The sequence below is a fragment of the Archocentrus centrarchus genome, chromosome 5, assembly GCF_007364275.1.
Source record: "Archocentrus centrarchus isolate MPI-CPG fArcCen1 chromosome 5, fArcCen1, whole genome shotgun sequence".
NCBI classification, from domain to species: Eukaryota; Metazoa; Chordata; class Actinopteri; order Cichliformes; family Cichlidae; genus Archocentrus; species Archocentrus centrarchus.
Window position 1 is genome coordinate 29,379,658 of NC_044350.1, and position 25,590 is coordinate 29,405,247.

At 39.1% G+C, this 25,590-nt stretch overlaps 1 protein-coding gene across 5 annotated transcripts; it reads left to right on the forward strand.

Annotated features, from left to right (window-relative positions):
* The first annotated feature begins 13,012 nt into the window (after positions 1-13,012).
* Positions 13,013-23,572, forward strand: LOC115780941 (complement decay-accelerating factor). Of its 5 annotated transcripts, none has more exons than XM_030730397.1 (13): positions 13,013-13,207; positions 16,750-16,935; positions 17,030-17,129; positions 17,578-17,648; positions 18,002-18,184; positions 19,237-19,278; positions 19,366-19,470; positions 19,632-19,709; positions 20,245-20,283; positions 20,362-20,397; positions 20,507-20,558; positions 22,995-23,070; positions 23,285-23,572. In XM_030730397.1, the coding sequence occupies exons 1-12, from the start codon at positions 13,138-13,140 to the stop codon at positions 23,050-23,052; spliced, it is 1,020 nt and encodes a 339-aa protein (XP_030586257.1). In that variant the 5' UTR covers positions 13,013-13,137; the 3' UTR covers positions 23,053-23,070; positions 23,285-23,572. The 5 variants fall into 5 exon arrangements, with proteins under 5 accessions (XP_030586257.1, XP_030586259.1, XP_030586258.1 ...); XM_030730399.1 differs by having other exon boundaries at positions 20,510-20,558; XM_030730398.1 differs by having other exon boundaries at positions 19,369-19,470.
* The last annotated feature ends 2,018 nt before the right edge of the window (positions 23,573-25,590 follow it).

A 25,590-nucleotide genomic window follows, 5' to 3' on the forward strand; every position in this document is an offset into this window, starting at 1 on the left:
CTGAAGGGACCTATTAACCCTGGCCCTTGGAAAGTGCCCAGCTCAGCCAAAATCCTCTCTGAGGCAGAAGTCCTCCGTGACCCTTTGTGATAGAATATTGAATCACCAGGACATGAGCCATGCCGTGGAATATTTTACAGTATCCTCAGTGGATTATTTTCCTGAGTTCTTCCATAAAACAGAGAAGTGCAACACGATGCCACATTTATCCATTTTAGACTGTGGGTTTGTATTTTGGGAGTCCTGTGACATCACATGTGGCATGTAGCAGCTCCCCTCTGCCTTGTCCGCTGCTTTAGCGTCTTTGATGCGGGACTTCAGCGTGTGCGACATGCTCGGGGCCTTGTCAGACCAGACATTTAGAAATGTGAATATGTGCCAATCCTGCGGGCCTCCTGTGGAACGATGACTACAAACAGCGCTTCACCCATTACAATGCAATGACCCATATGCAAAGAAAAGAGAAAGGCCCTCGCCTCTCATCTGTAGTGTATACAGTGTGACTCATCTAGGGTTTAATTTTGCTCTCAGTCTCATTGTTGGATATTTCAACTGTGTTTTTCTTATCTGTTGGCTCAACTGCATGCAGTCGGTCCTGTTTGTTTTATCGCACGTGTTCTGTGCATCGCTGAGGACGAACCCATTTCTTATTTATGATTTTCATTCTGATCACAGGCATATTTTAAATACAGCAAGTTACTGGGTAATCTAGACTGTTCTGTGGTTATAGTCATGACACACCTCCATTCAAACAGTATCATTAAAAAGACCAGAAACTTGTGGTTTGAGATCTTGTTTACCATGTGTATGATAACTAACCAGTGTGTAATTTATTGAGGTAATAGATGAATATATGTATATGTAGCTGTACCAAGCCATTTTGATAAAGACTTTCAAAAATTTGTCCCATGTTATTTGAGCTTACACCTTATTTCCGATGTACTTCAGTGGTAGGAATTACCAATGAACTTCGTAGTTCATGAAATGTATAGACGTAACGTGCAAACTGCTGTACCAAATGTTTAAAACTGCTCAAAACGTGTCTCATTGTGAAATATAATATATATATATATTTGAATGTGTCATGTTTTGCAAATTTTATCTATGAATTCCATTGCACCGCATCTGCCCTTGTAGCATAACAGATTGACCATGAGTTGTATTTAATTCGTGATGTTGACTTGCTACCAATGCATTGCCATTTTATTATTATTCTTTTAAAAACCTATTTCTTTTTTTTTATTATTATTTTTATTTTCTGAAAGGCTCACTATTAAAGGGGAAAATGGCAATTTACGCAATGCTGTGCAAGTTCTGAATCATGTCTCTGGTTGTTTTACATTTGCCTGTTGACAAAAAGAAAAATGAGGGTTTATTATTGTAGGCATTTTGTCGGTTCTGATGTGTGATTGTGTGCCAGGGTGAAGAATGAAAGAGGCCAGAGAATGATGTGGTTTACTAAGATACTGAACAAGCTGCTGATGTAAGGCAGGCATGCCACAAGCTCGCCACCTTACATATTAAAGGGAGCTGATAGCACTGATGAGATGAGGGATGGGGGGGCGGGGTGGGGTGGTGTGTGTGTTAATGTGCAGTCTTTAAAAAAAGTCTGATTTCACTGTTACTTTAAAGAGGACATATTATGCTCTTTCCTAGCTTCATATTTTTATTCTCGGACAGTATAAGAGTTGCTTTGCCTAATTCACAATTCAAAAATAATCCTCATTTGAATTATATTGGGGCTTTGTGTAGCATTCAGAACATCCTCTGGAACAAAGTGTTTTACCTCCCTTTGCCCCTCCCTTTAAGCCAACTTTTTTCTGATTGGCAGCCCCTCACAAACAGGGCTGCTGTGGTCACAACACAGACCTCATTAGCTCGCTTTGAAGGAGCCAAAAGTAGAAAAACCAACCTGAAAATTATAGTCAGTCTGAACTTTTGGCTCATTTGGATTACGTGTGCATACAGTGACTCATTATTTGAAATTTTTGACATGTAACAGTACATATATACACTATATTGCCAAAAGTATTCACTCGTCAGCCTTAAGCCATAGGGTTTAATTTGATAGTGGCCCACTCTTTGCAGCTATAACAGCTCTTCTGGAAAGGCTTTCCATAAGGTTTAGGAGTGTGTTTATGGGAATTTCTGACCATTCTTCCTGAAGCGCATTTGTGTGGTCAGACACTGATGTTGGATGAGAAGGCCTGGCTCGCAGTCTCTGCTCTAATTCATCCCACAGGTGTTCTCTCAGGTTGAGGTCAGGACTCTGTGCAGGCCAGCCAAGTTCCTCCACACCAAACTCACTCATCCATGTCTTTATAGGCCTTACTTTGTGCAATGGTGTGCAGCCATGTTGGAACAGGAAGGGGCCATCCCAAACTGTTCCCACAAAGTTGGGAGCATCAAATCGTGTAAAATGTCTTGGTATGGTGAAGCATTAAGAGTTCCTTTCACTGGAACCAAGGGGCCAAGCACAACTCCACACCATAATCCCCCCTCCGTTCTCCTGGTAACATCACAACCAGACCCATCCATCAGATTATCAGATGGCAAAGTGTGAGAACACATCTCCACTGCTCTAGAGTTCAGTGGCAGCGTGCTTTACACCACTGCATCTCACACTGTGCATTGTACTTGGTGATTTAAGACTTGGATGCAGCTGCTGGACCATGGAAACCCATTCCATGAAGCTCTCTACGCACTGTTCTTGAGCTAATCTGAAGGCCACATGAAGTTTGGAGCTCTGTAGCAATTGACTCTGCAGAAAGTTGGCGACCTCTGCACACTATGTGCCTCAGCATCCGCTGACCCCGCTCTGTGATTTTATATGGCCTACCACTTTGTGGCTCAGTTGCTGTGGTTCCCAGTGGCTTCCACTTTGTTATAATACCACTAACAGTTAACTAGAATATTTAGTAACTAGGAAATTTTACAACTGAACTTCTTGCACAGGTGGCATCCTATCACGGTACCACGCTGGAATTCACTGAGCTCCTGAGAGCGACCCATTCTTTCACTACTGTTTGTGGAAGCAGTCTGCAGGCCTAGATGCTTTATACGCCTGTGGCCATGGAAGTGATTGGAACACCTGAATTCAATGATTTGGATGGATGAGTGAATGCTTTTGGCAATATAGTGTATGACAGAAAATGAAGAAAAGCATAACTGGTCCACTTTAAATAATTTTTGAGGTGATAAGGAAATATACTCCGCATACTTGCAAATACAACTTTGAAATAAACACATTCAGATGAGCTCAGGGAAAACAGAATTGTAGCAAATGTGTGAAAAAGTCATTATCAATGAAAAGTGAATGGTGGGTGAAGTCTGTGATTGTATACTTGCATTTTCAGGTTACAAATCCCTAGAGGATGTGCTATGAGCCAATCAGTGGTAGGTTTTTGTGCAATAGTTTGGTTGGTTGAATGAGTAAATCCAACCCTGAGTGCTGAATACAGGCAGTTCACTCTGGTTCAGAATCAGATAATATCCCCTTTTATTGGATGTCCCCTGCACTGTAGTACAGCTTTATGCTTTAATTTGAACTATTTTGACATCTCTGCATCATACTGTGGCCTTGCATTGCTTCATTAGGGGGGAAAAAAAACAATCCTTGTGGTATCTTCTACATTCTGTAGGAAAAGTAGATGTAAATGTTTGTACATTGTACAGCACCTTTATAAATACTTGCCGAGTGCAATTTTGGGGAGAGAAAAAAAATAGAGGTATATTAAATCGCTCCATTATTTTTTTATGTAAAATAAAAACAAAAAAGAGAGAAACATATTTAAAAATGTATTGTAAAGAATAGGCTATGACCTTGACATGGTATTCTGTTCATGCACTGACAAATAAAGTTTTGCTGAAAACACGTCCCTGGATTTGTTGTATTGAAACTCAAGTGCACATAAAATCAACATCAAAGCCATACTTTTCATATATATGAGTTTACCACCAGCACAGTCACAAATGTTGGCCAAATAAACATTTCATATCTCTCCTGACATACAGCTAAATGCTCCATTTTGTAGTCGGTATCTGTAGCCAGTCTTGATGATCTGGCTGTGGAGGCGGAGCATCTCCTTGGTAAATCCCGCTCTTGATGGTGACTTGCGCAGTTGGCTTGAAGTTGGCCTCTAGTGTTGCTCTCCACATCCCCATTGAGTTCTTGATGAAGGCTCCTAGGGTCCTGTTGATCTTGTACAGTTCCAGGCATTCCAGGATCCACGTGTGCGGCATCGAGTCATAGGCTTTCTTGTAATCAATCCAGGCGATGCACAGGTTGGTGCTTCTGGTCTTAGAGTGTCGACTGCTCTATCTACCAGTAGCTGGTGTTTTGCTCCTCTGGTGTTACTGCCAATTCCTTTCTGGGCCTCGCTCATGTATTGTGCCACGTACCTGCTCATCTTAGCTGCTATGATGCCTGACAGGAGTTTCCATGTTGTACTGAGGCAGGTTATTGACCGGTAGTTGGATGGGACCGGCCCCTTCTGGGGGTCCTTGGGGACTCTCCGGCCTTCAGTCAGCCATTCCGAGTGCATCTTAGCCTCAAGCAGCTGGTTCATTTGTGCTGCCAGGTGCTCATGGAGTGCCTACTTTAGTCAGTAGGCTCCTATCTGTCTGGCATACCTCTTTGAGCGGTTAGCAGTTTCTAAAGCCTCAGGTATTGACAGCCTGTTCTACTTCTTAGACACCCCTTTCTTCATCGTACCTTTCTATAACTCTGGTAGCTGGCTAACTTCCCTCCGTGCTGCCTTGATCTTAGCCTCTAGTCGTCTTTTCCATGGAGGGTACTGCTCCTTGTGGCTGTTCATCTTACAGTCAAGCATCTCAAGGATCAATCTTACTCATTTTACACAATGCTGAACACTTATAATCAGGGGTGAAAGTAGTCTTGAATTCTCGCCAGTACTATGTGTATATTTTATATATATATGTTTTGTTTTTTAACTTTACTGTTGCCTACCTGTATAAGGCAGAAATTAGAAGCACTTGTCAATGTGGAATATATTTTTTCATTTGTTAAGGAACTGAGATGTTTGGACACACTTAACACAACTGATAACCACCTCCACACATTCTGGTTCTGTCCACTAATACAAAACTTCTGGAAGAAATAATCACCAAACTTTCTCAAACCTCAATCCGCTTGGCAACCACTGTGTTTTGGAGGTAAATGCACTCTCCGCTGATCAGCTGCTCCTGGATGTGCCGAGGACACAACGAAAGTTCAGGGGGGACAGAGCTTTTGCTGTGGCAGCACCTAGGCTGTGGAATTCACTTCCACTCCATATTAGACAGGCTTCTTCACTGTCCATTTTTAAGTCACTTCTTAAAACCCACCTTTTTTCGTTGGCAACTGCTTGAGAGTTGACTTTTATTATTATTATTTTATTGATCATTATTATTATTGACTTTTACTCATTTGTTTTATTTATCAGTTTTAATTGTGTTTGTTTTTACTGTTTTCATATTTTATTGTGTTTTAATGTTAAGCACTTTGGTCAGCACTTGCTGTTTTTACAGTGCTATATACATAAAGTTGGCTCTCGTGTAGCGTAAATGAAATCTCCGGTCATAAGCAGTGTTTTCGAGCTGTGCTGTGTTTTAGAAATTGAGCAGAACAACATGAAACACAATCAGTTAATCTCTCTTTGCTTTTAATTGGGATATTTTGTAACGAGCAGACAGCCACTAAATGTAGTGGTGAACGTTTTAAAGGCTGGCCGTTGATGAAAGCCTCGAGCTCCGAGGGGAGAGAAGCTAGAGAACTGAGGCTCCAGCACAGCACAAACAGTTCAGAAACAGTTTGAAATGAGAAAAAAAAATCTATCTATTAACTGATTAAGTCATGTTTTAGACTGCTTATTGCTAGCGGATCTATTCTGACCCAAAGTGCAGGTGTGACTGGTTCTGAATGACGGCTTTACAGCAGACAGCCGCTCCCCCTCTTCCAGGTACTGCGTACCGGTGCAGAATCTTTTAGTGGTATGCAGTACTGGACCGTACCGGCTTACTTTCACCCCTGCTTATAATGTATTAGAGATTTAACTACAGAATTTAATTTGTCGAAAGATTCAGAAGTACATATTTGGCTTAAAGTAACTTGTACTTCAAGCAGTAAATCAAAGTTGGATTAGTTATAAAGAATCATGGATCAAATATTTATTAAAAAGCTTATGTAGGGTTTAACAGTGCCTTTGTTCTGAATACTTTTTATCAAATTCATGCAGTTAGAGAGTCGTGCCTGAGATATTCATTATATGCATTTGCAGCTGTTTATAGACGAGCTTCAGCAGAACTCTTCATGGTGGTTTTAACTGTTAACATTTCCACTGAAGCAAAAATTCTGAGTGAAGTACTGCAAGAACCTCTGCACCTCAATCATGCTAATAGTTTTGCTCTATGAGGACTGCTCAGTCATTCAAAACTTGCTATATTGATGGAAGAGCACCTAAACAACCAGTGAATCACTCACAATTAACTAAATTGTTTCAAATGGCATGAAATTGTTTCAAATGGCATGGTATTGGCATGAAAGGATGTGTTCAAGATGGGGCAGAGCTAGACATTCAGCACGGAGGCAGCAGAGCATTACCAAGGAACCCTTCTGATAAAGTAATATTCAAAATCACAGTTATGAAGCAGGTATAGTATGCTATCTAGAGGAGGTCACCAGAGGCTTTACACAAGGAAAGGTACTAAAACACTGCACTCTATCATATTAAGTAGAAGTATGTGGGTATAATGAGGAAACTGTACTAAAGCTACAGCAGCAGAATGGCCCTGATGAATGACTGTTTGAGGCTGGCTGAAAAAGTCACTGGAATTCCATGTTAAAAAAAAGTCATTATCAAATGTGAGATATCTGTTTATAGTCTAATATAAAAATTATTTTGGACTGTGTGGTAAATTTTCTCATTTTTTGACTTTTTTGTTTTTTTTTTAGAACTTATGAACTTAAGATTTGTGAGTTAACTTTTTAACTTTCATAGTTTGAACTATGAAGTCTCCAGAAACATTTTGTCTGTCAATTTAAAGAAGGATGGAACCAAACTGATTGACAGCTGCAAGGGACATTGGAGGGAAAAAAACAAAAATTGTGAGATCCCACATGAGTTTTCTGAGATCCCAAGTTACTGTTGCGAGATCCTGCAAAAGTTTTGCGAGATTCCAAGAGAGACTTCTTTTTTCTTGGTAAACATTCTTCTTCTGGTCATTCAGGAACCAGAAGGGTCCACAGAAGAGACACGGAGGAGGATTTAGAAAGTTTCCTGCCATCAAAGAGGTCCCACAAGATGACATCAAGAACATGCAACAAGATAAGGTACTTGTAAAATTCAGGAAGTTAAAGAACAATACAGCACTAAAAATGTGGGGGCTGAGAAGGCGACTAAAACAGAAGTAGCATTTGCGAGCATGTAATGCTAACTCTCGTCATTACTTTATGCCGGTTCAGCAAACGACTCAAGGTTATAGATGGTTTGAAATTTCACATTATTGTCTTATTATAGCCGCCTAACACCATGACAAGAAATACTTGCAGGGATTTGCATTACTCATGCCTTACATCAAAATAGTTTCTAGTAACATGGTGTACAAGTACTACTACTACTACTATACTTTTACTACTACAGCTACAGTACATGAACAAGACAGAAACTAGCAAAGTAATTTGTGCGTAGTTCTAATATTTTTTTGTCTGCAGGTGGACAAGGCAGTGCTATTTGTCATGACTGATGAACAAATATCAGAATATATAACTTACATATGGTGACCGAGTAGCTGTCCTGTCCTTCTGTCAGCAAACTAAGTACAGCACGGATAAAAAGACTCTTTTGCAGAACCCAGACGTGGGTGAGTGTGTGGTACAACTGGTGTGTTCCAAAAGCAAGGTGAAGGGATGGCAAGACATGGAAACCGTGCAGGAGAGAAGATCTCCAGAAAAAGTGAAGTCAGGTGACTTCATTTAAGCGGTAATGAAAACCATCAAGTTGGTGGAGAAACAAGACATGCAACAGTGGAAAAACTTAACTGTTGCTCAGACTTTGGAGGTGGGAAAGGAGCTCTTCTTTTCCAGGTGGTAACTCTACAAAAGGGAGAGTTGAAGACTTTATCTTTGGTGTGTGTGATCCTTTAGATGGCACTGTTGGCAAACGTTATGAACAAACCAAACTGAAGCTGCTGAGATTTTACATTTGCACCAAAGAGGAAACACCTTCAACAGTTCAGTACTCATCTGAAGTGGATAAATATGGGGAAGATTTCTTATCTGAGGATTTTTCTGTCAGCATAACTGAAGAAGATTCATGGTTGACCAAACATGGACCTCACACTGAGTTAGATGATTTTATCACAGATCTGTTTCAGCATTGGGATTCATCAGATGGTGACATATACACACATTTTCCCATGGCCTGCTGTTTATATATCTAGATTGTTTTAGTGTGAGTTTAAAGAATCACACTTTTTGGCTGAGGAAAAATGATTGAACAAAATCTACAAGCTGATGCAGCCTGCGTGAAATGTGGCCTAAAAGATTGTCTTGTAACAATAGGCCCTAGTTTGCTTGATTAGCTTTCAGAATTTTTATGTAATATTATGTAATGTTTTTATGTAATAGGAAACTGAAGGGAGTAACCGCCCCAATACAAACAACAACTGAAAGAGGCTGCGGCGAAAGCCTGGAAAAGCATCACAAAAGAAGTTCAGTGATGTCAGTGGGTCACAGGCTTGATGCAGTTATTACAAGCAAGGGATTTGCAGCTAAATATTAAAGTCTTATTCACTTTAATCTATTTTTATCTGCTCCAATACTTGTGCTCACATGTAAAATGGGTGCGTTCAGACAAAAGGTGCTATCTACTGAACTGTGTATCTGACCCAGATGTAAATACCTGGAAATAAAAGATGACGTTTTGCCTCATGATGATTTTTTGATGTCAAACCCAATTTTTGTTTTTTCAGTTTACAGTAAAAAAAAAAAAAAAAAAAAAAAGGGGATTAGCCTCACTTTTCCAGTACTTTTGAAGGGGACTGTAGAACATTAATCCAACATTCTGACTGAGTTTCTCATATAATTAAAAAAAAAAAAAAATCACAGAGAATAATTGTGAAAGTCTCAATCACCAGCTGTTGTCCCTGCCTGCCTACAGTCCAATATTTGGAAGGCCAGCATAAGGAGAAGATGTAAGGAGTAATGCAGGATGCAATTAAACTGTTTTCACTCTCTTGCTCCTGTGTAGCTCAGTCGAGAGTCCCTGCTGATTCTCGGCCCTAAAGGGCAGTAAAACTCTCTGACCCTATGGTTTATTCTCTCACACATCTTAAAAATGCGTGAAGAAAATCTAATGAAGGAAATCTCAGTTGGATTTGATTGCATCCGTGTTACAGCAACAACATCCTGCTCCTGTATTTTGGGGGAAAACAACAGCTGTGTTTCAGATTTTACTGAAATAAAATGCTTCCCGAACAAAGATGACTCATTATGCAAATCTAGAGATGTTGACAGACCTACATAGATATTTTTTCTCCTTGAGTTGCATCATTAAACAGTCTCGTCACCATCATTCATTCTATAGACAGAAACTTTATTTTGTCACTTAATTTAATTAGTTTCTTCAGCTAAAAGTTCCCGTATGTTTTAGTTTGATGACAACAAGCAGGATTCATATGATGCTATGCATTTTGACGCATCATGATTACCCCCTATCTTAAATTGCAGTTCATATTTGTCAGCACTAGATGTCACTGAAGGACATTCGTTCAGATGTTTAAAACGGTTATGTTCGTCAGTGATCAGTTTCTTTTTTCTTAATTAAAATTCATTATGTTTTGTTACATATCATTATTAATAATAGAAACAGAAAAAAACAGATGTTGTGGCAGCTGAGAATAAGTAGGTAAACCTTTTAATCCTGTAGTTTGTTAAATGTTGCTATTAGGGAAACAGAACCCTGTGCAAAGACGTGTCATGTCATGGATAAGGTGGCACTTCTAAAAGATATAGGGAGTTAAAATGTATGCTAATGCCACTGTTATGTCTGAATATTAGAAAGGCAGGTGAATCATTTAGCAGTGTGCTATATAATTGTCAACCTCTTCACATTATCCGATTTGATGAGAAGCAGATGTGTTCTTGTAGGCTGCTATGAAGGGAGGTTTTTTATTCCCTTGAACAGGGTGTTCGGGGAGAGAAGCAGTCTAGGGCACCGCTTCTGGAGGACCCGAGCACGAGAAGTCAGCATCAGTTACCCACTAACGCAACTTAGATAAGATAAGATAAGATAGTGTTTATTTGTCACATGCACAGTTATACACAGTACAATGCACAGTGAAATGTATTTTGTACCTGCAACCTTATGTACACACACATATAAATAAGAAGAATAAAAATAAAAAAAAGTCATTCACACTATACACTATACTCTATATACTATACACTATACACACTTTTATAAATTATAATATTTACATTGTGCAATAATGGTCCAGTTAGGGCTCAGAGTTGAGCAGACGGATGGCTTGTGGGTAAAAACTCTTCTTCAACCTTTCAGTCTTAGTCCTCAGGCAGCGGTAACGCCGGCCTGATGGGAGCAGGGAGAAGAGAGAGTGTCCGGGGTGGCTGGGCTGTTTTAGGATCTTCATGGCCCTCAGCCTGCACTGCTTGGTGTAAATGTCCTGCAGGTTGGGGAGGGTGGTTCTGATGGGCCGTTCAGCTGAACGAACCACCCTTTTTAGGGCCATGAAGTCCTGCTTGGTGCAGTTTCCCATCCAGGTGGTGATGCTCCCACGCATGATGCTCTCGATGGTGCAGGTGTAAAAGTTCCTGAGCACCTTGAGTGGGAGCTTGAAGTCTCTCAGCCGCCTGAGGAGGTAGAGACGCTGTCTGGCCTTCTTCACAGTGATGTTTATGTGATGAGTCCAGGACAGGTCCTGTGAGATGGTCACTCCCAGGTATTTGAAAGTGTCCACTCTTTCCACCTCAGCACCACTGATGACAAGTGGATGGTAGTCCCTCTGCTGCTTCCTGCTGAAGTCCACGATCAGTTCCTTCGTTTTGCTGACGTTGAGCAGGAGGTGGTTCTCCTGGCACCAGTTCTCCAGGCGGGAGACCTCTCTCCTGTAGGCTGTCTCCTCATTGTGAGAGATTAGTCCCACAACAGCAGTGTCGTCAGCAAACTTGATGATGACGTTGGACTCTGACGTGGCCTCGCAGTCATGGGTGTACAGTGAGTACAGCAGAGGGCTGAGCACACAGCCTTGGGGGGATCCAGTGTTGAGGGTGAGGGAGGATGAGGTGAGGTGACCCAATCGTACCACCTGTGGTCTGCTGGTCAGGAAGCTGTGAACCCACCTGCACAGGGATGGGCCCAGGCCCAGGTCCAGCAGCTTAGAGACCAGCCTGGAGGGAACTATGGTGTTGAATGCTGAGCTGTAATCTACAAACAGCACTCTCACATAGTTCCCCTTACCGGTGTCTATGTGTGAAAGGGTCTTGTGGAGGAGGAAGGATATGGCGTCATCTGTGGATCTGTCTGGCCGGTATGCAAACTGTAGTGGGTCGAGGGTGGTGGGCAGTGAGGAGGTGATGAATGTCTTGATGAGTCTCTCAAAACACTTCATCACCACAGAGGTGAGTGCTATGGGCCTGAAGTCATTGGGGCTGCTGGGGTGTGGTTTCTTTGGGACAGGGACTATGATGGACAATGATGATGGACTTTTTGGATGCCTTAACATCTTAATAGGGAAGTGAAGTGCACCACATCCTTTTTACAGGTCACATTTTTTTTTTATTGCTTTTACATCATTTGCACTCCCAAACCTCAAACCTCTCTCATTATTTTACTTTTCAGTGATGTAATCTGCCGCACTAAAAATAGATCGCATGTTATGCTGGTGTTTTCGCATTGTTTCAGAAACAGATACAGGCCACTTGCTCTTTGTTGGCCTGTTTCTAAGCAATACCCCTGGATGGTTTCTTAGTCAGCTCTGGGTGGAGAAAGACGGCCCCCTGTCAGCAGTCTGGGTCATAAACTCACTGAATCTTAGACAAGAGTGTGAGGCAATGAGGCGCAGTCCCCTTGTTGAACAAAGCTGGTATCCATGGCAAAAACCCAAAGCACATAAAGTGAGTCAGACTGTTACACTGTAACGCGCGACGAAAAGCAGAAAAATTCACAACTTAGGTCACGTCTTTCTCACATTTTTGTTTTAGTACAAAGGCACAGACAAAAGTAGTTTTCTTTTTGTAAATAATGAGGCCCAGCAAGGGAACCCCCCTTTAATTTTTCCAGGACACTCCTATGTTTTCAATTTCGCGACTTTTCCTTTCCTCCCTTTTGTGCTGTTGGGAGATATCGCCGCTTTTACTCTGCTTTTCTGGGCAGACGGAGTTTGTGTTGCGGTCAGGTATTAAAAAAGTAAAACACAAGTTTCGAAGCAGAACTTCTTTTGTTGCCTTTCAAAATAAATTAAAACGATTACATTAAATTAGGCGGAGATTGTTCGAAACTCTTTATTGTCATTATGCAAGGATAAGAACATTAAGATTAAAGTGAAAAAAAAAAAACAAAGCATTTACATGTATGTAAATACATGTGTCTTTGAAGGATGTAACAGGGAATAAACAGGAGTTTTTACAGAATATAAAGTGTACAAAAAAAGTAGTGATTATATATGTATGTATGTGTCTATTTGAGGATGTATGTTATGGTTTTGTAATATTTGTATGCAGAGGTTTTACACACTGAAAGCTACAAAATCTGATTTTTTTTTTTTTATTAATACTCTTGTTATGTTTTAAAGAGAATCACAAAACTGTAGTTACCATTAAAATGCTAACCTACTTAATTTTCCTAACAAGCCTCTTTCCCAACAACAGGGTGCCGGTGCCTTAATTTGAACCGTTGTCGACAGGTTTCTTCTGAAAACTATCGATGCTTTTATTGTGGGGAATGTGGTCTCATTTCCGGTTACAGGGGTATTCAAATAAATGAACTTGCTCACTAACAGCCGCGGATCACTGTTGACAGGCTGAGGAGCGGCTCGGATCTCCGTGTTGCCTCTCTGAAGAAATTACACTTGACTTGGTGTTTTTCCGGGATCTTTTTTTTTGTCCTTCTGCAGCCCGACATGGACACACGTGGACAGCGAAGATTCAAGTCCCTGCTCTTAATGTACCTCTTTGTCGTGAAGGCAGCAGGTCAGTAATAACGCCGTTTTCGGAGGAGTGTGGTTAATGAGATAACATTTATCTACCAAGTCACAGGGGAGCTCTAACAAGGAGAGGCAAGCTGCATTTTTCTGTCAGAGCAACAGAAAAAGAAAAGTTTCCAGCTTCTTTAAATACCTCAGAACTCATTCGGATTCACAGTTTCTACAACTCTGCAGTAAACTTGTTTTTTTTAATAAGATCCTTGTAAACCATCAGCAGTTGTTGACAAATTTACAAATACACAGATGTATAAATTCCAATTCCTGTATAAATGCTAATAGCTGAAACTAATATTTGAGATGAACTGTTATGATAATTAATACCTTTATAAGTAGTAACTAGGTTTACTTATCAACAACTGTAAATTAATTTATTAATGACTTATTAACATTCTAGTAGAAAGACCTACTGAAATAAGAAATCCATGATTACTCATTAATCCTTACATCACTGGGAGGGACAGGTGAATCTGGTTCAGCATTAGGGATAAACTAATAATAAGTTAACCCCTTGATGACTAAATATGGTTTGATGATATTTTTAGTATGTTGAGGAAAACTCCACAGGTAGAAACATACAATTTCTTGTTCAAACAACATATATAACATCTTAATAAGTAGGTTTAGTCTCAAAAGTAAGTTTGCCATGCACTCACCCCTTTGACCTGCTAAATATCGACTTTACACTAAATCAAAGCAACTAAATTATAGTTGCTTTCAGTGTGATGGTATCACACTTGATGCAACACCTTGTAGTTTTCTCTATCATAGTTTTATTTTGTAGAGAAAAAAACTACACACTTAACTGCATATTCTTAAGTAAGAACTCATCCAGTGTGTTTAAATCAAGTGGTGTTTCGCCTGGAATGAAGCAGTGCAAATAAAGGTAAAAAATAATCGAACTAAAATAGAAATATACTAAGATATAAAAACAGCAATAAGGCCAGCAGCATTCATACTGAGTAGTAAGAGCCTAAATGTTAAAGTGCATAAGAATTGTACAGGTCCCCGGTCACTGTTTGCTTAGTGCATTCGCTGTCTGTGGGAAGAAGATGTTGAAAAGTCTGTTGGATCTACAGCTGATGCTCCCGAACCTTCTCCCCGATGGTAGCAGGGAGAACAGGCTGGGAGATGGGTGGTTAAGGGTCTTTTAGGATATCTGACACCCTACAGATGCAGCATTCACTGTAGATGTCCAGCAGCAAGGGGAGGGGGGCACCAATGAGCCTTCTGGCTGTCTTCACCAACCTATTCAGCTGATGTTTTTCATAGTTCTCACAGCTGCCAAATCAGGAAGTGAGGCTGTAGGTCATAAAACTCCCAATGGTGCCCCTGTAGAAGGTGGTCAAGTGGACAGTGGGAAGACCTGCCTTCCTCAGTTTCCTAAGTGGGTGAAGCTGCTGTTAGACCTTCTTGACGATGGATGCAGTATTGGTGATGAAGGTCAAGTTCTCTGCCAGGTGGACTGTAAGAAACTTGACACTGCTGACCTCTCCACAGCAGCCCCATTGATGGTCAGAGGACTGTAGGCCTGTCTGCCGGGTTTTCTGAAATCCACCACCATCTCCTTTGTTTTTTTCTATGTTAAGGAATAGGTTGTGGGACCTGCACCACAACGTCAACTGCTCCACCTCCATTGGCATCATCATTGTTCTTAACGGGGCTCACCACAGTCGTGTCATCTGCATACTTAATGATATGGTTGGTGGTGTGGGTGGCAGTGCAATTATGAGTAAGCAGGCTGAACAGGAGGGGACTCAGGATGCAGCTCTGAGGGTACCCTGTGGTCACCATGATGGACCTGGCTGTTATTTTTTCCTGACTGTCTGCTGCCGCTGTTTCAAAAAACTCAGTACCCAGTTGTAGATACCAGTGTCCATGGCCAGCAACCTCAGATTTTCCGAACTGAAGTCAATGAAAAGGATTCTTGCGTAGGTGCCTTTATCCTCCAGTTGGGACAGGATGAGGGAGAGTGTGGTGGAGATGGCATCCTTAGTGGAACGGTTTGCCTTGTAGGCAAACTGTAGGGGGTCCAGGTTGGCAGGTGGTGGATTTTTTGTGCTGCTTGACTAGCTGCTCCAAGCACATCATTAGCACTGGTGTGAGTGCCACAGGGCAGGAGCCATTTAGATCCGACGGGTTGTGCTTTTTTGGCACAGGAACGATGGTAGCTCTTTTGAGGCATGTTGGTACCACTGATTAAGTGAAAGAGGTGTTGAAGATGTTTGTGACCACATCTTTTAGTTGCTCAGCACAGTACTTCAGAACCCGCCTGGGGAAGTTGGCCCTGCAGCTTTCCATGGGTTAACGCTAGTGAAGATCTTTTGCTCCTCTGCAGTTGCCACTTTTCCGCGTCCCTTCACAATGCCTCTGATACCTGCTCCTTGGTGTTGTCAAAGGCAAAGGTGTCTCAGGGCCTGGTCGATGTAGTAGACCCAGATTGTTCAGCTGATGGAGGACGGTTGGCTGAAGTGCTCCATAGCAGTATTTTGTGCTGCGGATGTTTAATGAGCACTGCTGGTTGTACATGCATCTTTCTTATTGTGTTTATAGTATCTTATTGTGTCTTATTGTGTCTCTGTACAATAGCTTGCCGCTACTACATCGAAATTTCCCCATTTTGGGACAAATAAAGCAGGCTCTACTCTTCACTCAGTTTAAATTACACATACAAGTACATTCATCCACACACACTGCTAAGTTTCCAGAAGAGGTCGCTGCGAGCACTGGTCGTACTGCCATATTAAAAAATAAATGAAGTTAACATATATAAAATAGAGTCACATGTTAGATACTGTTGGTAGCAACCTTTTATGTTTATGTTTCTTTTACCTTCCAGACATTCCAGTCTCATTCTTGATACAATCTGTATACAGTAAGGCACAAAAGAAAAAACAGGTTTTCACTGAAAGTATGAATAAGCCCTTAGTTCTTGGCTGCATGCACTAACATCATTTTCATTTCCACTTCATTTCCTCTTAGCTTAAATACTGAATCCGCTTCAGAACGTTTTCAGATTTAGGAATCACTTTGGCTTACTTATATCAGCAGCTAGCAAGACTGAGAGTGGTCAAATTTTTAATATTATGAATTCTTATTTGTATATCTGGTCATTAAGGGGGTAGATTTCTTATCCTATGATGACAGGAACCTATATTTCCTGTTTTTATAAAAATGATAACCTGTAACCTTTTGTGACTAATGACTAAAAATAAGGATGTTAGGAAGAACTTTCACCAGTTTAAAATATATTTTCACCTATTATTTTTAAAATTATAGAATTTGCTCTTAAAAAGGAAATCCTTTTCGATAGCATCATGTTATTTTAAAAAGCTGCTGTATAAAAAAATGTATTTGGACTAAGGATTTAGGATTGAGAATTTTCATGCATTGTGACATCCACTAAAGCCTGTAAGTGAAGTATGACCTTAGTTCTATTTTTTCCATCATATTATGTGTTTCCATGCTCAGTGATTAATTGTCACAATTACTGATTTTGAAACCATTTTTTTCTTTCGCTCTCTCTTCCAGGTGACTGTCTGAAACCTGAGAGAAGAAAGAATATTGTCTTAACTGATAATTCACTCCTAATGAACGATTTCCCAGAAAACGTCGAGATCACTTTAGAGTGCTCTGATGGATATATCAAAGAAAGCGGCTCTGAGGTTATAACGTGCGTTAATAACGAATGGACTAAATCAGATCTCGTCTGCAAGAGTACGTCCCGCCTACTGCTGTCATTTTGAGGGTTAATGGACAGACGTCAGCACCTGCAGTGATATCTGTTGTTTTGTTTGTGTTCATATTACAGAGAAGGACTGTGGTCAGCCTCCACCTGTGGAACATATGAATTTTGATACAAGTAGCGGTACTCTGTATGGGGCTGTACTAAAAGTAACTTGTGACAAAGGGCAAGTATGAACCTGTTTCCCCACATCATTCTTATCTGGTTGAGCATCGTGTTAAAATAATGGAGGAGCTTCAGTGAGACACAGGAATCACTGAGATATTGATGTCCATTTCCAAACACTCGTACTTCATGCTGTACTGCTGTCAGTTGTCTGACACAGTGCTGCTAAATGACTGAAGTCTGCACAATGGAATCTAATGGAAAATATTTCTAAAGAAAACAAAATAGCCTTGAAAGATAAATAAGACTGGCTCCCATAAGGTGTTACTTCATGCTTTCACTGGCTAGAAACTGAAAAGGGTGTAATCATGCTTATCAAATGATTACACTGTAAGAATTCAGTTTCAGAGATACAGTTACCTTTTCAGTGCATTAAAATATCATGACTCAAAGGTCAACATCTCCTTAAATAAATAGTCTAACTTTGTCTTCGCTCTGTCTGTCTACAGTTACCAGATTAGTGGGACGAGCTACAAGCGTTGCTTTGCTTTAGGGTGGAGTGGCAAAGCGAAATGTGAAAGTAAGTGTCTCCATTTGTATCCATTAATCACTTCAAATGATTAATGGATCCATTTGTATCCATTAATCATTTCCTAACGCAAATGCTAATTCAGAAACATTCCTCCACTCCTCGGTTTTCCTCCTGTTTTCCAGGCTAACATCATAAAAACAGAAATGGTTTTGTTTTGGGTTTTTTTTTACATAAATGTGTAGTTGTTATTCCAGGTTGTTGTGCTTTTTTTACCCCCTCAGTGTCAGTCAAAAAACCGCCGCTGTTTATATGACAACAGCACGGATTATTATGTAATAATTTTGTGATAATTTGGGGGGGTTTTGTGATGACCATGTTTTTTTTTTTCCCCTGTTTTTCAGTCGTATCATGTGACACACCTCCTGAAATAGCCAATGGCATGAAAAATTGGACTTCTAAAGATGACCCAGAATTTGGAAAGACCATAAAGTACACCTGTAATACAGGATACAGTCTCATTGGGAACAGTACCATTATGTGCACCGAAACTGGTGAATACAGTTCTCTTCCCCCTGAATGCAAAGGTAAAACCATCCATCCGTTTTGCTTGTTACATTTAATATTATTGGTTATGATGATGAGAAGCAAGGTGGATGCAGTCAAAACATAACATTGTATTGAGAAGTTTGCATAATTTTAGGATCCTACAGGTGTTTCTGTATTCTTCAACATAATATTTATGAATGTTCTTTATGCCAACCATTGTCAAACCATGTAATACTTGCTGTGTTGATTTTTCCACTGTCTTTATTTTATTGTTGTTTGAAAATCATTTTCCACTAACTTGAACTTGAAAGCAACAAAATTAATAGTTGTTTATGTTCCGGCTGAGTAAATTATTGTTCAGATAATAGCATTTGTGAACAAAAGCTCTATTCATGACATCTAACATCTGCATACTGCACAGTGAAGTACACATTAATGTGCAGTGTAATGTTAGCGTATTAGGACAAAAGAATAAAGCTTGCAGAATGTTCACTGTGATGACTAACTGCACAAGTCCCAAGGACATTTTCAAGGTTCTGCAAACTGATATTCAAACTGTACTGATAGCAAGCACAGGAAGCAGGAGTCTGTATTATATAATAAGACACAGTATTAGCCTGAACATACACATAAACTCCTTAAACTCTTCTAAGATAATTAGTGCAGGGCAGTGGTATTACTGTTCAAACACAAATACCAAAGAACGAGCTTGGCAACATCAAGAGTTTAGTTCAATAGAGTGCACATACTCTAGGTATTACCATGGTGTCAGTAAAGGCTTTTTCTATTTCCCCTTTATGAATGCTCTCCCTCCATGTGGTATGTTTACTAACTGCCATACTAATTTTAATAATAACCTAACAGTGTATTGACCATAGCGCAAGCTTTTCACCTAAAGAGTTGGTGACTGGTCAAAATCACCCTTCTTCAAACACACCACTGAGCAGCTACATAAGAATGGCAAGATATTTCACAGGACAGCTGCTGCTGCTGTGCTTTTTTTTTTCATTTTCTTTTGTCTTTTGACATAATGTGAACAAAATTAAGATTTAATAGTGGAGTTTTTTTTTTTTTTATTCATATTTGACAGAAGTGAGAACAACAGTACCGGCTCCTACATCTCAGTCACAAGGTATATAAATATAGATTAACAGAATCATATCTATTGCAATATAGAGAATAATTTAGAATAATGTCATTTTACCTCTCTCACAAAAAGTAGCTTGGACAGCAACAGTACCCCCTTCTCCTGCTGCACCCACGGTTCACGGAGCTAAAACGAACAGAGCCAGTACAACAACAATTCTCTCAACTTTACCACAAGGTACAGACAAAGCCTGAATTGGAACCGTTTAATCGCAGTATTTGGCAGGTTGAATTCATTGTGCGCATGTTGCATGAATCTCAGAAACAGCTTTTTCATATTGACATACTTTTATCCTGTTGAAACATGAGAAGAATTATTCTAATTGTGTTGTTCAAAAGGTTTCAGAGGCAGTTTGACAGCTGAAGCAAAAGCTGCTACACCCACTGTTACATCAGCCACATCATCTTCCTTTCAAGGTAGAGAAAGAGTTCTTTAAAAAGCTGTCAAGCATTTGAATCTTCAACTAAAAATTGATTTATCTGTCAAAAAAATAGATTTGATACTTTATTACTGGTCACAATGTGAATATTAAAAACAGCAAACAAGTAAAAATGGGACTTTTGTGGTACCCTTGGATATACACACAGGAGGCTTTATAGGAGTGTCATGAGTTGACAACTGATCTTACACAACCAGACAAGTTAGTCATGGCTTATTTGAGCTTATATCAGATTAATAAATAGGTTTTTGACTACTATGTTTCCTTAAACATTTAACAGCTACTAAATTTAAATTAATATCAGTCCCAAATACACAGTTTAACATTTTTTGTGCTTGTGCTCTCTGGCTGAGACTTAAACTAAACAAATTGTTTTTAAAAAAATCGGATCATTTTGTTGCAGCGAACCACAACAATCACATAACTGCCTATAAAACAGTAACTTGTGTAGTTCTACTATTTTTTTTTAACATATTTAAATGCTTTGAATATTGTTTCTTTTTTTTAACCAGACATGGATGATGGTGTTGTAGTTACTGGCAATTATATTGGTGAGTTATTTGTCTTAAGAACAAACGTTTATTGTGCATTTATTTTCTCTGCATTTAACTTTGCATGTCTTTGTCCAGTGCTTGTTGCAGTCAGTGTCACAGTTGTTTTAGGAGGTACTGTATATTGTTCCCTTTGAAATTCATTAGTTACATTTTGCAATGGAAATTAAAAAAAATGCAAAATTAATAAAAAATAAATTAAATCTTACTTTCATTTTCTTAGCAGTAACAATTTTAGTTTGCATATGGCTCAAGTTCAGCTTGAGAAGAAAAGGGTGAGTTCTATTTTTTTACTCTTACCTTCATAATGCATGGCTTATGTTTGATTATACTCTATGCTTCTGCTATGTCTTTGCATGCTTTGCTCTTTTGGCTTTTTTAAGGTTTACACTGTGTGTTCAGAACATAAATGTACAGTCTAGTACTTATACCTTAATGTCTCATCACTATTCTGCAGCAGTTAAAATGTATCCACTCCAAATTCAGATGCATGTGTTTCCGGACTGCTGAGGAATGAGGGAAGTCAGCAGGAAATCATTTAAAAACAGTTGTGGCCCAGAAATCTGCATTAAAAAAAATCTCTATAAGACAGAAGGATATTGTTGAAAATCAAGTTCAATAAATGTTAAAACCATGGAGAGATAAGGCTGATATATTTCATCTTTTCTGTTTCATACTTTTAATCATTCAATCACATTCATGTGACCTGACTTTAAACAAAATGCCCAAACTTTAAAGTGGAAAAATAACAACTTGATATTTATCTTTAAATCAGATAATTCAGAAAATAACTTTTCTTAAACATGAATATCTTATAAAGATATGCAAACTTCAAAAAAAAAAAAATATTGAGCCCAAAGACTGCATACCATTAGCCTCATAGCATAATTGCCTAAGTCATATTTTGGGCAAATTGAGATGTCTTATCTAAATGAGTCTACAGTGTTAGCAAAGAAGAATTAGGCAGGTATCTCAATTTGCCCAAAATATGACTTAGGCAATTATGCTATGAGGCTAACGATATGAAAGATGGACATAGCTGCTATGACATAGGATAACCATACATGTTTCCATGGAGAATACATGTCCAGACATACCAAGTAAGAAATATTGTTTTTGCAGTAAAAGGTTAAATACATGTTTCTTTGTTTTTCAAATACAGGGACTTTTGATTGACAACTGATTTGGCTATTAAATGGTTGTCTGCCATGTCCACATCAGTACTACTAGTTCCAGAGCTTGTTTTTCTACATACAGTAATAGTCGCGGAAGTCGGAAGTTGCACAAATCAGGTTTTTGCTGTAGTTGGATGGTTTCTGCAGGTCCCGATTTTTCCTAACGTTAATTCCAGTAAAAATGATCTCTTAAGTCGGATCATGCAAGTCGTATTTTCACCTACCTTGGATGAAAAATCTGGTCCCACTCTAATACATTTCAAATGTGATCGCATAAGTCGGATGAGTTTAGCGCTAAAGCACTCCTCAGCTGCCGTCACGCCCAATTCCGATATCTACGCAGACTCCATGCATCGGCTCATTCATGCACAACTACACACACTAGCAACGCCTGGAGATCGCCTGAGCGTCTATAGTCACGTGATGTCTGGATTGACTGCACTGGGTGAATCAGTTCATTTCACTGGAGACAATCAGGAAGTGCAGGAATCAAAGCGTAAGCTACAAACTCACACTTATGAGCAGAAACATGAGATTATAAAATTTGCAGAAGCAAATCCATAGATGAAGCAGAAAGCATTGCCACGAAATTCGATATTAGACCCCAAAATCTGATATTTTGAAGAATTTTGAAGAACCAACTTACACCCTTACATCCGACTTACACATAAGACGGATTTTTTCTACAAGTCGGATAAAATTCAGTGGGCCATTTGAATCTGACTTAGGTGATTTCTACTGTATAACCAACTGTGAAGCCATTTCCGTTTCTGTTCTACTTGTAAATTCGGTCTCATGTGTGTGAACAGTCAGATGTTAACTCTGTGCCTCCTGATGTCAGCACTGCAAACCAGTCACGCGAACACTTCTGTAGCTAAAAGTTAGTTCGGCAGGATAACAAGCAGTCATTCATTTTGTTAGTTCTTTGCATTCTCACTCATTTAGGAATATTTTGTTTGTTTCATTGTGACCTATTGGATAAAGGGATACTAAAAATGGCTAGGTTACATCCTTTATATCAGCACATCTTCTATTTTATAATTATTCTTCAACCCTGGCTAGTTGTCTTGCTGAGTTTTTACAACCACACAACATTAATGATAAACTCATCAGGAAAGTGTTTACTGAGGTCACAGTTGAAGGGAGCCAATCGGTTATCGTCACCCTTTTAAAATAATGGCCTAAGTCATTCATAAACAAAAGTTTTATTTTTGCCTAAATCATCATATTTTCAGTGTTTGGTTCAGTTTTTTGTCTTTTCTGAAAAAACTGAAAAAAATGACTTAGATCATTATTTTTGCATTAGAAAGAATGCAGGTTTAAGGTGCCTACTCACTTTTCAGACTTTAAGATCATCTCATATATAATCAATAACTAAGTCAAATTTTAAAAAGTAATTAATTTCTCTAAGTTGCATTAACTAACACCTAACACTTTGGAGCTAATTAAGAATGCAATAAAACTAATAAAAATTTAACATAAAAATAATGTAATTTAATAATTCTGATGCAAACTCCCTATTTAATGGTACCATAGCTCATATGACACCAAAGAAGACCAGAAGCCGGGATTATTACACTTCCAAAATCTTTAGATTGGCTGCCTCACCCAGGTATCTGTTTAAAACCATCAAAAATATGCTAGAAACATGTTTAAGCTTTTTTTTCTTTTTTAACTTTAAGTTTAGGTTGTTATTGTTTGTCTTGCTGTTGCTATAGTGAAGCCAAAAGAAAAACATGAATGATGTGTCATTTCCCTTTTTTGCATTACTTTGTGATTGAAGCTCAACTTATTTATTTTTTTGCTTTGTTTCTTTTTGATACCAGCTGTAGTGGAATTGCACCGATCTGATAAAGACCTGAGGATGTAGCAGTGCCTTTCTGAGCTGATGGGGAAAAGACTGTTGCTGCACTTCAAATGGCAGATAATCAGTTCAGCTCAGCAGTATAATGTTACATAATTTAAGCATCAAACTGATGGACAGAATCACTTTTTTAAGAATACATTTAATTTTTATATTATTTTATAACAAATTTGTAAATATTTTATTACACTTTATTGTGACTGCTTGTATACTATTTATGTCACACACTAGAATAAACATATTAACATTGTCTTCTTGGTTTGTTGCATTATTGTTTTAAGGAACCATTTCTGTTTGCAGTTTCTGAGAAATTTTACAACCTTATTAATGAGTTATTTCAATAGGACAGAACAAAAGAGTTTAGAAAAGGGATACAGTGCATACAATGTGGTGAATTCAGTTAGCGAGCTGAAGTGGTGACTTCTAAAGATACAATCAGCTGCATTCTTTGCCTCCTGACTTTCTTTTCATCATTGTCTATTGTTCAGGAGATCTAAGCTGGGCAAAGAATGTAAGCCATGAGAAAGCAGGCCAGTAGTTTTTCTACAGTACCTTTGATGAAGCAGTATACGGCTACCATGTTAAATATGAAGGGAATTTCCAAGAACAACGATCAAAAATATGTTTAGCTACAAACACAACTGAATGGGCTCATTGAAATGATAGAGCACATCTTAAATTGTAAAAGGTTTTCTACTCAAAGGAAAAACTCAGTGACTGCATTGCCTGTCATGTCAGCCGTTTGGGACAAAGCCATTTTATCCTGGTAAGGGTGTGAACCACTACAGACAAAAGCCCCCAAATTAAATGTGATGACACTGTTTCACTGTATCCTGTTCTGCATTCATGACAGATGTTTCTGTGTTTTTTTTTTTTGTTTGTTTTTTTAAATCAACAGAAATTGTTTCTTGAATCTGTAAAATTAGCAGCTTTCCTGCTGCAATGTTACTATTTCATTCAGGGTAATACTTCAGCTTCATCTCACTGAAGACATGATTTATTTAATTGTGAAAAAACATGGGCAGGATATGCATTCATTAACGCAGTTATTTGTCTTAGTTATAATGACAGATATTTCATTATCAGAGGGAAGTGGTTTGTTTCTGTTTTTCTCAGAAGCCTTGACTTCACTGACATAAGCAATAAATAATCTTTCATCACCAGACTCTTTTTTTTTTAAAAAAAGAAGAAGAATGTATTCATGGGGTTGCTCACTGGTTGCATTGGAGCCATGTCCATTCTGCTTTGGACTTTTTGTATTAAAAGGATTCATCTGATGAGTTTATTTTAGGATAAAAAAAATGAAAACGACATTTTATTGGTCCAAAGAAGTTTTTTTTTGAAGACATTGTTTGCTGAAAATGACCAAAACAGATTAGTAAGCCATTCAGTTGCAATATGGGACAAATCCACAGCTGAACACACACACATACACACACAATCCAGCGCACAACAGCAGAGTGCAGGATGTTAGCAGGCAGGGCATACATGGAACACCACAACCAAGAGGCTGGCATAGTATCAGGAACATCTGTGCCGAGTATGGCCTGGAAGTCCCGAGGTCAAAATGCGATATGCCCCCAAGGGTGATAGAGAATGACAGAGCTAAGATCCTGTGGGACTTCCACATACAGATGGACAAACTGGTGATGGCTAACCAACCAGACATAGTAGTGGTGGACAAGCAGAGGAGGAAGGCTGTAGGGACAAATATACCAGTACCAAGTTACAGTAACATCAGGAAGAAGGAACGCGAGAAGCTTCAATTGGAATTGGATTCAATTGGAAAAAATAAGATATGGTAAGAATGGGTCATTTTTAACCCGTTGCTAAGATGGTTTAGGTGGTTGCTACACATGTATAATTCATCAAGAACATTTTTAATGAGATGTTATTGTCATGAAATTAAAATGATAGGATGCTTTCATAAGGTGTTGTAGGTGCATAAATACTAAAAACAGGTCATTTTTAGCCTTTTGCTAGGTGGTTGCTAGGCAATACAATGTCGCCATGTAATATCTGGTAGATGAGAACCTTCAGGGGCCTCAGATGTGCCTGAGTGCCAGGATTGTTTGCTCAGCTCCCCTTGGTTTAGGAGGACTTTGCAGACAAATAAACACACACACAGATTTCAGATTCACAGATTGCAACCCCTAAAGCCATGCTGCTATCATGGCTAAAAGTTTGAATACCTCCAGGTTTCCCCTTTGAACAGGACATTAAAACAAAACCTCAAACAACACAATGACAAAGCCAGAGTCTATTGAG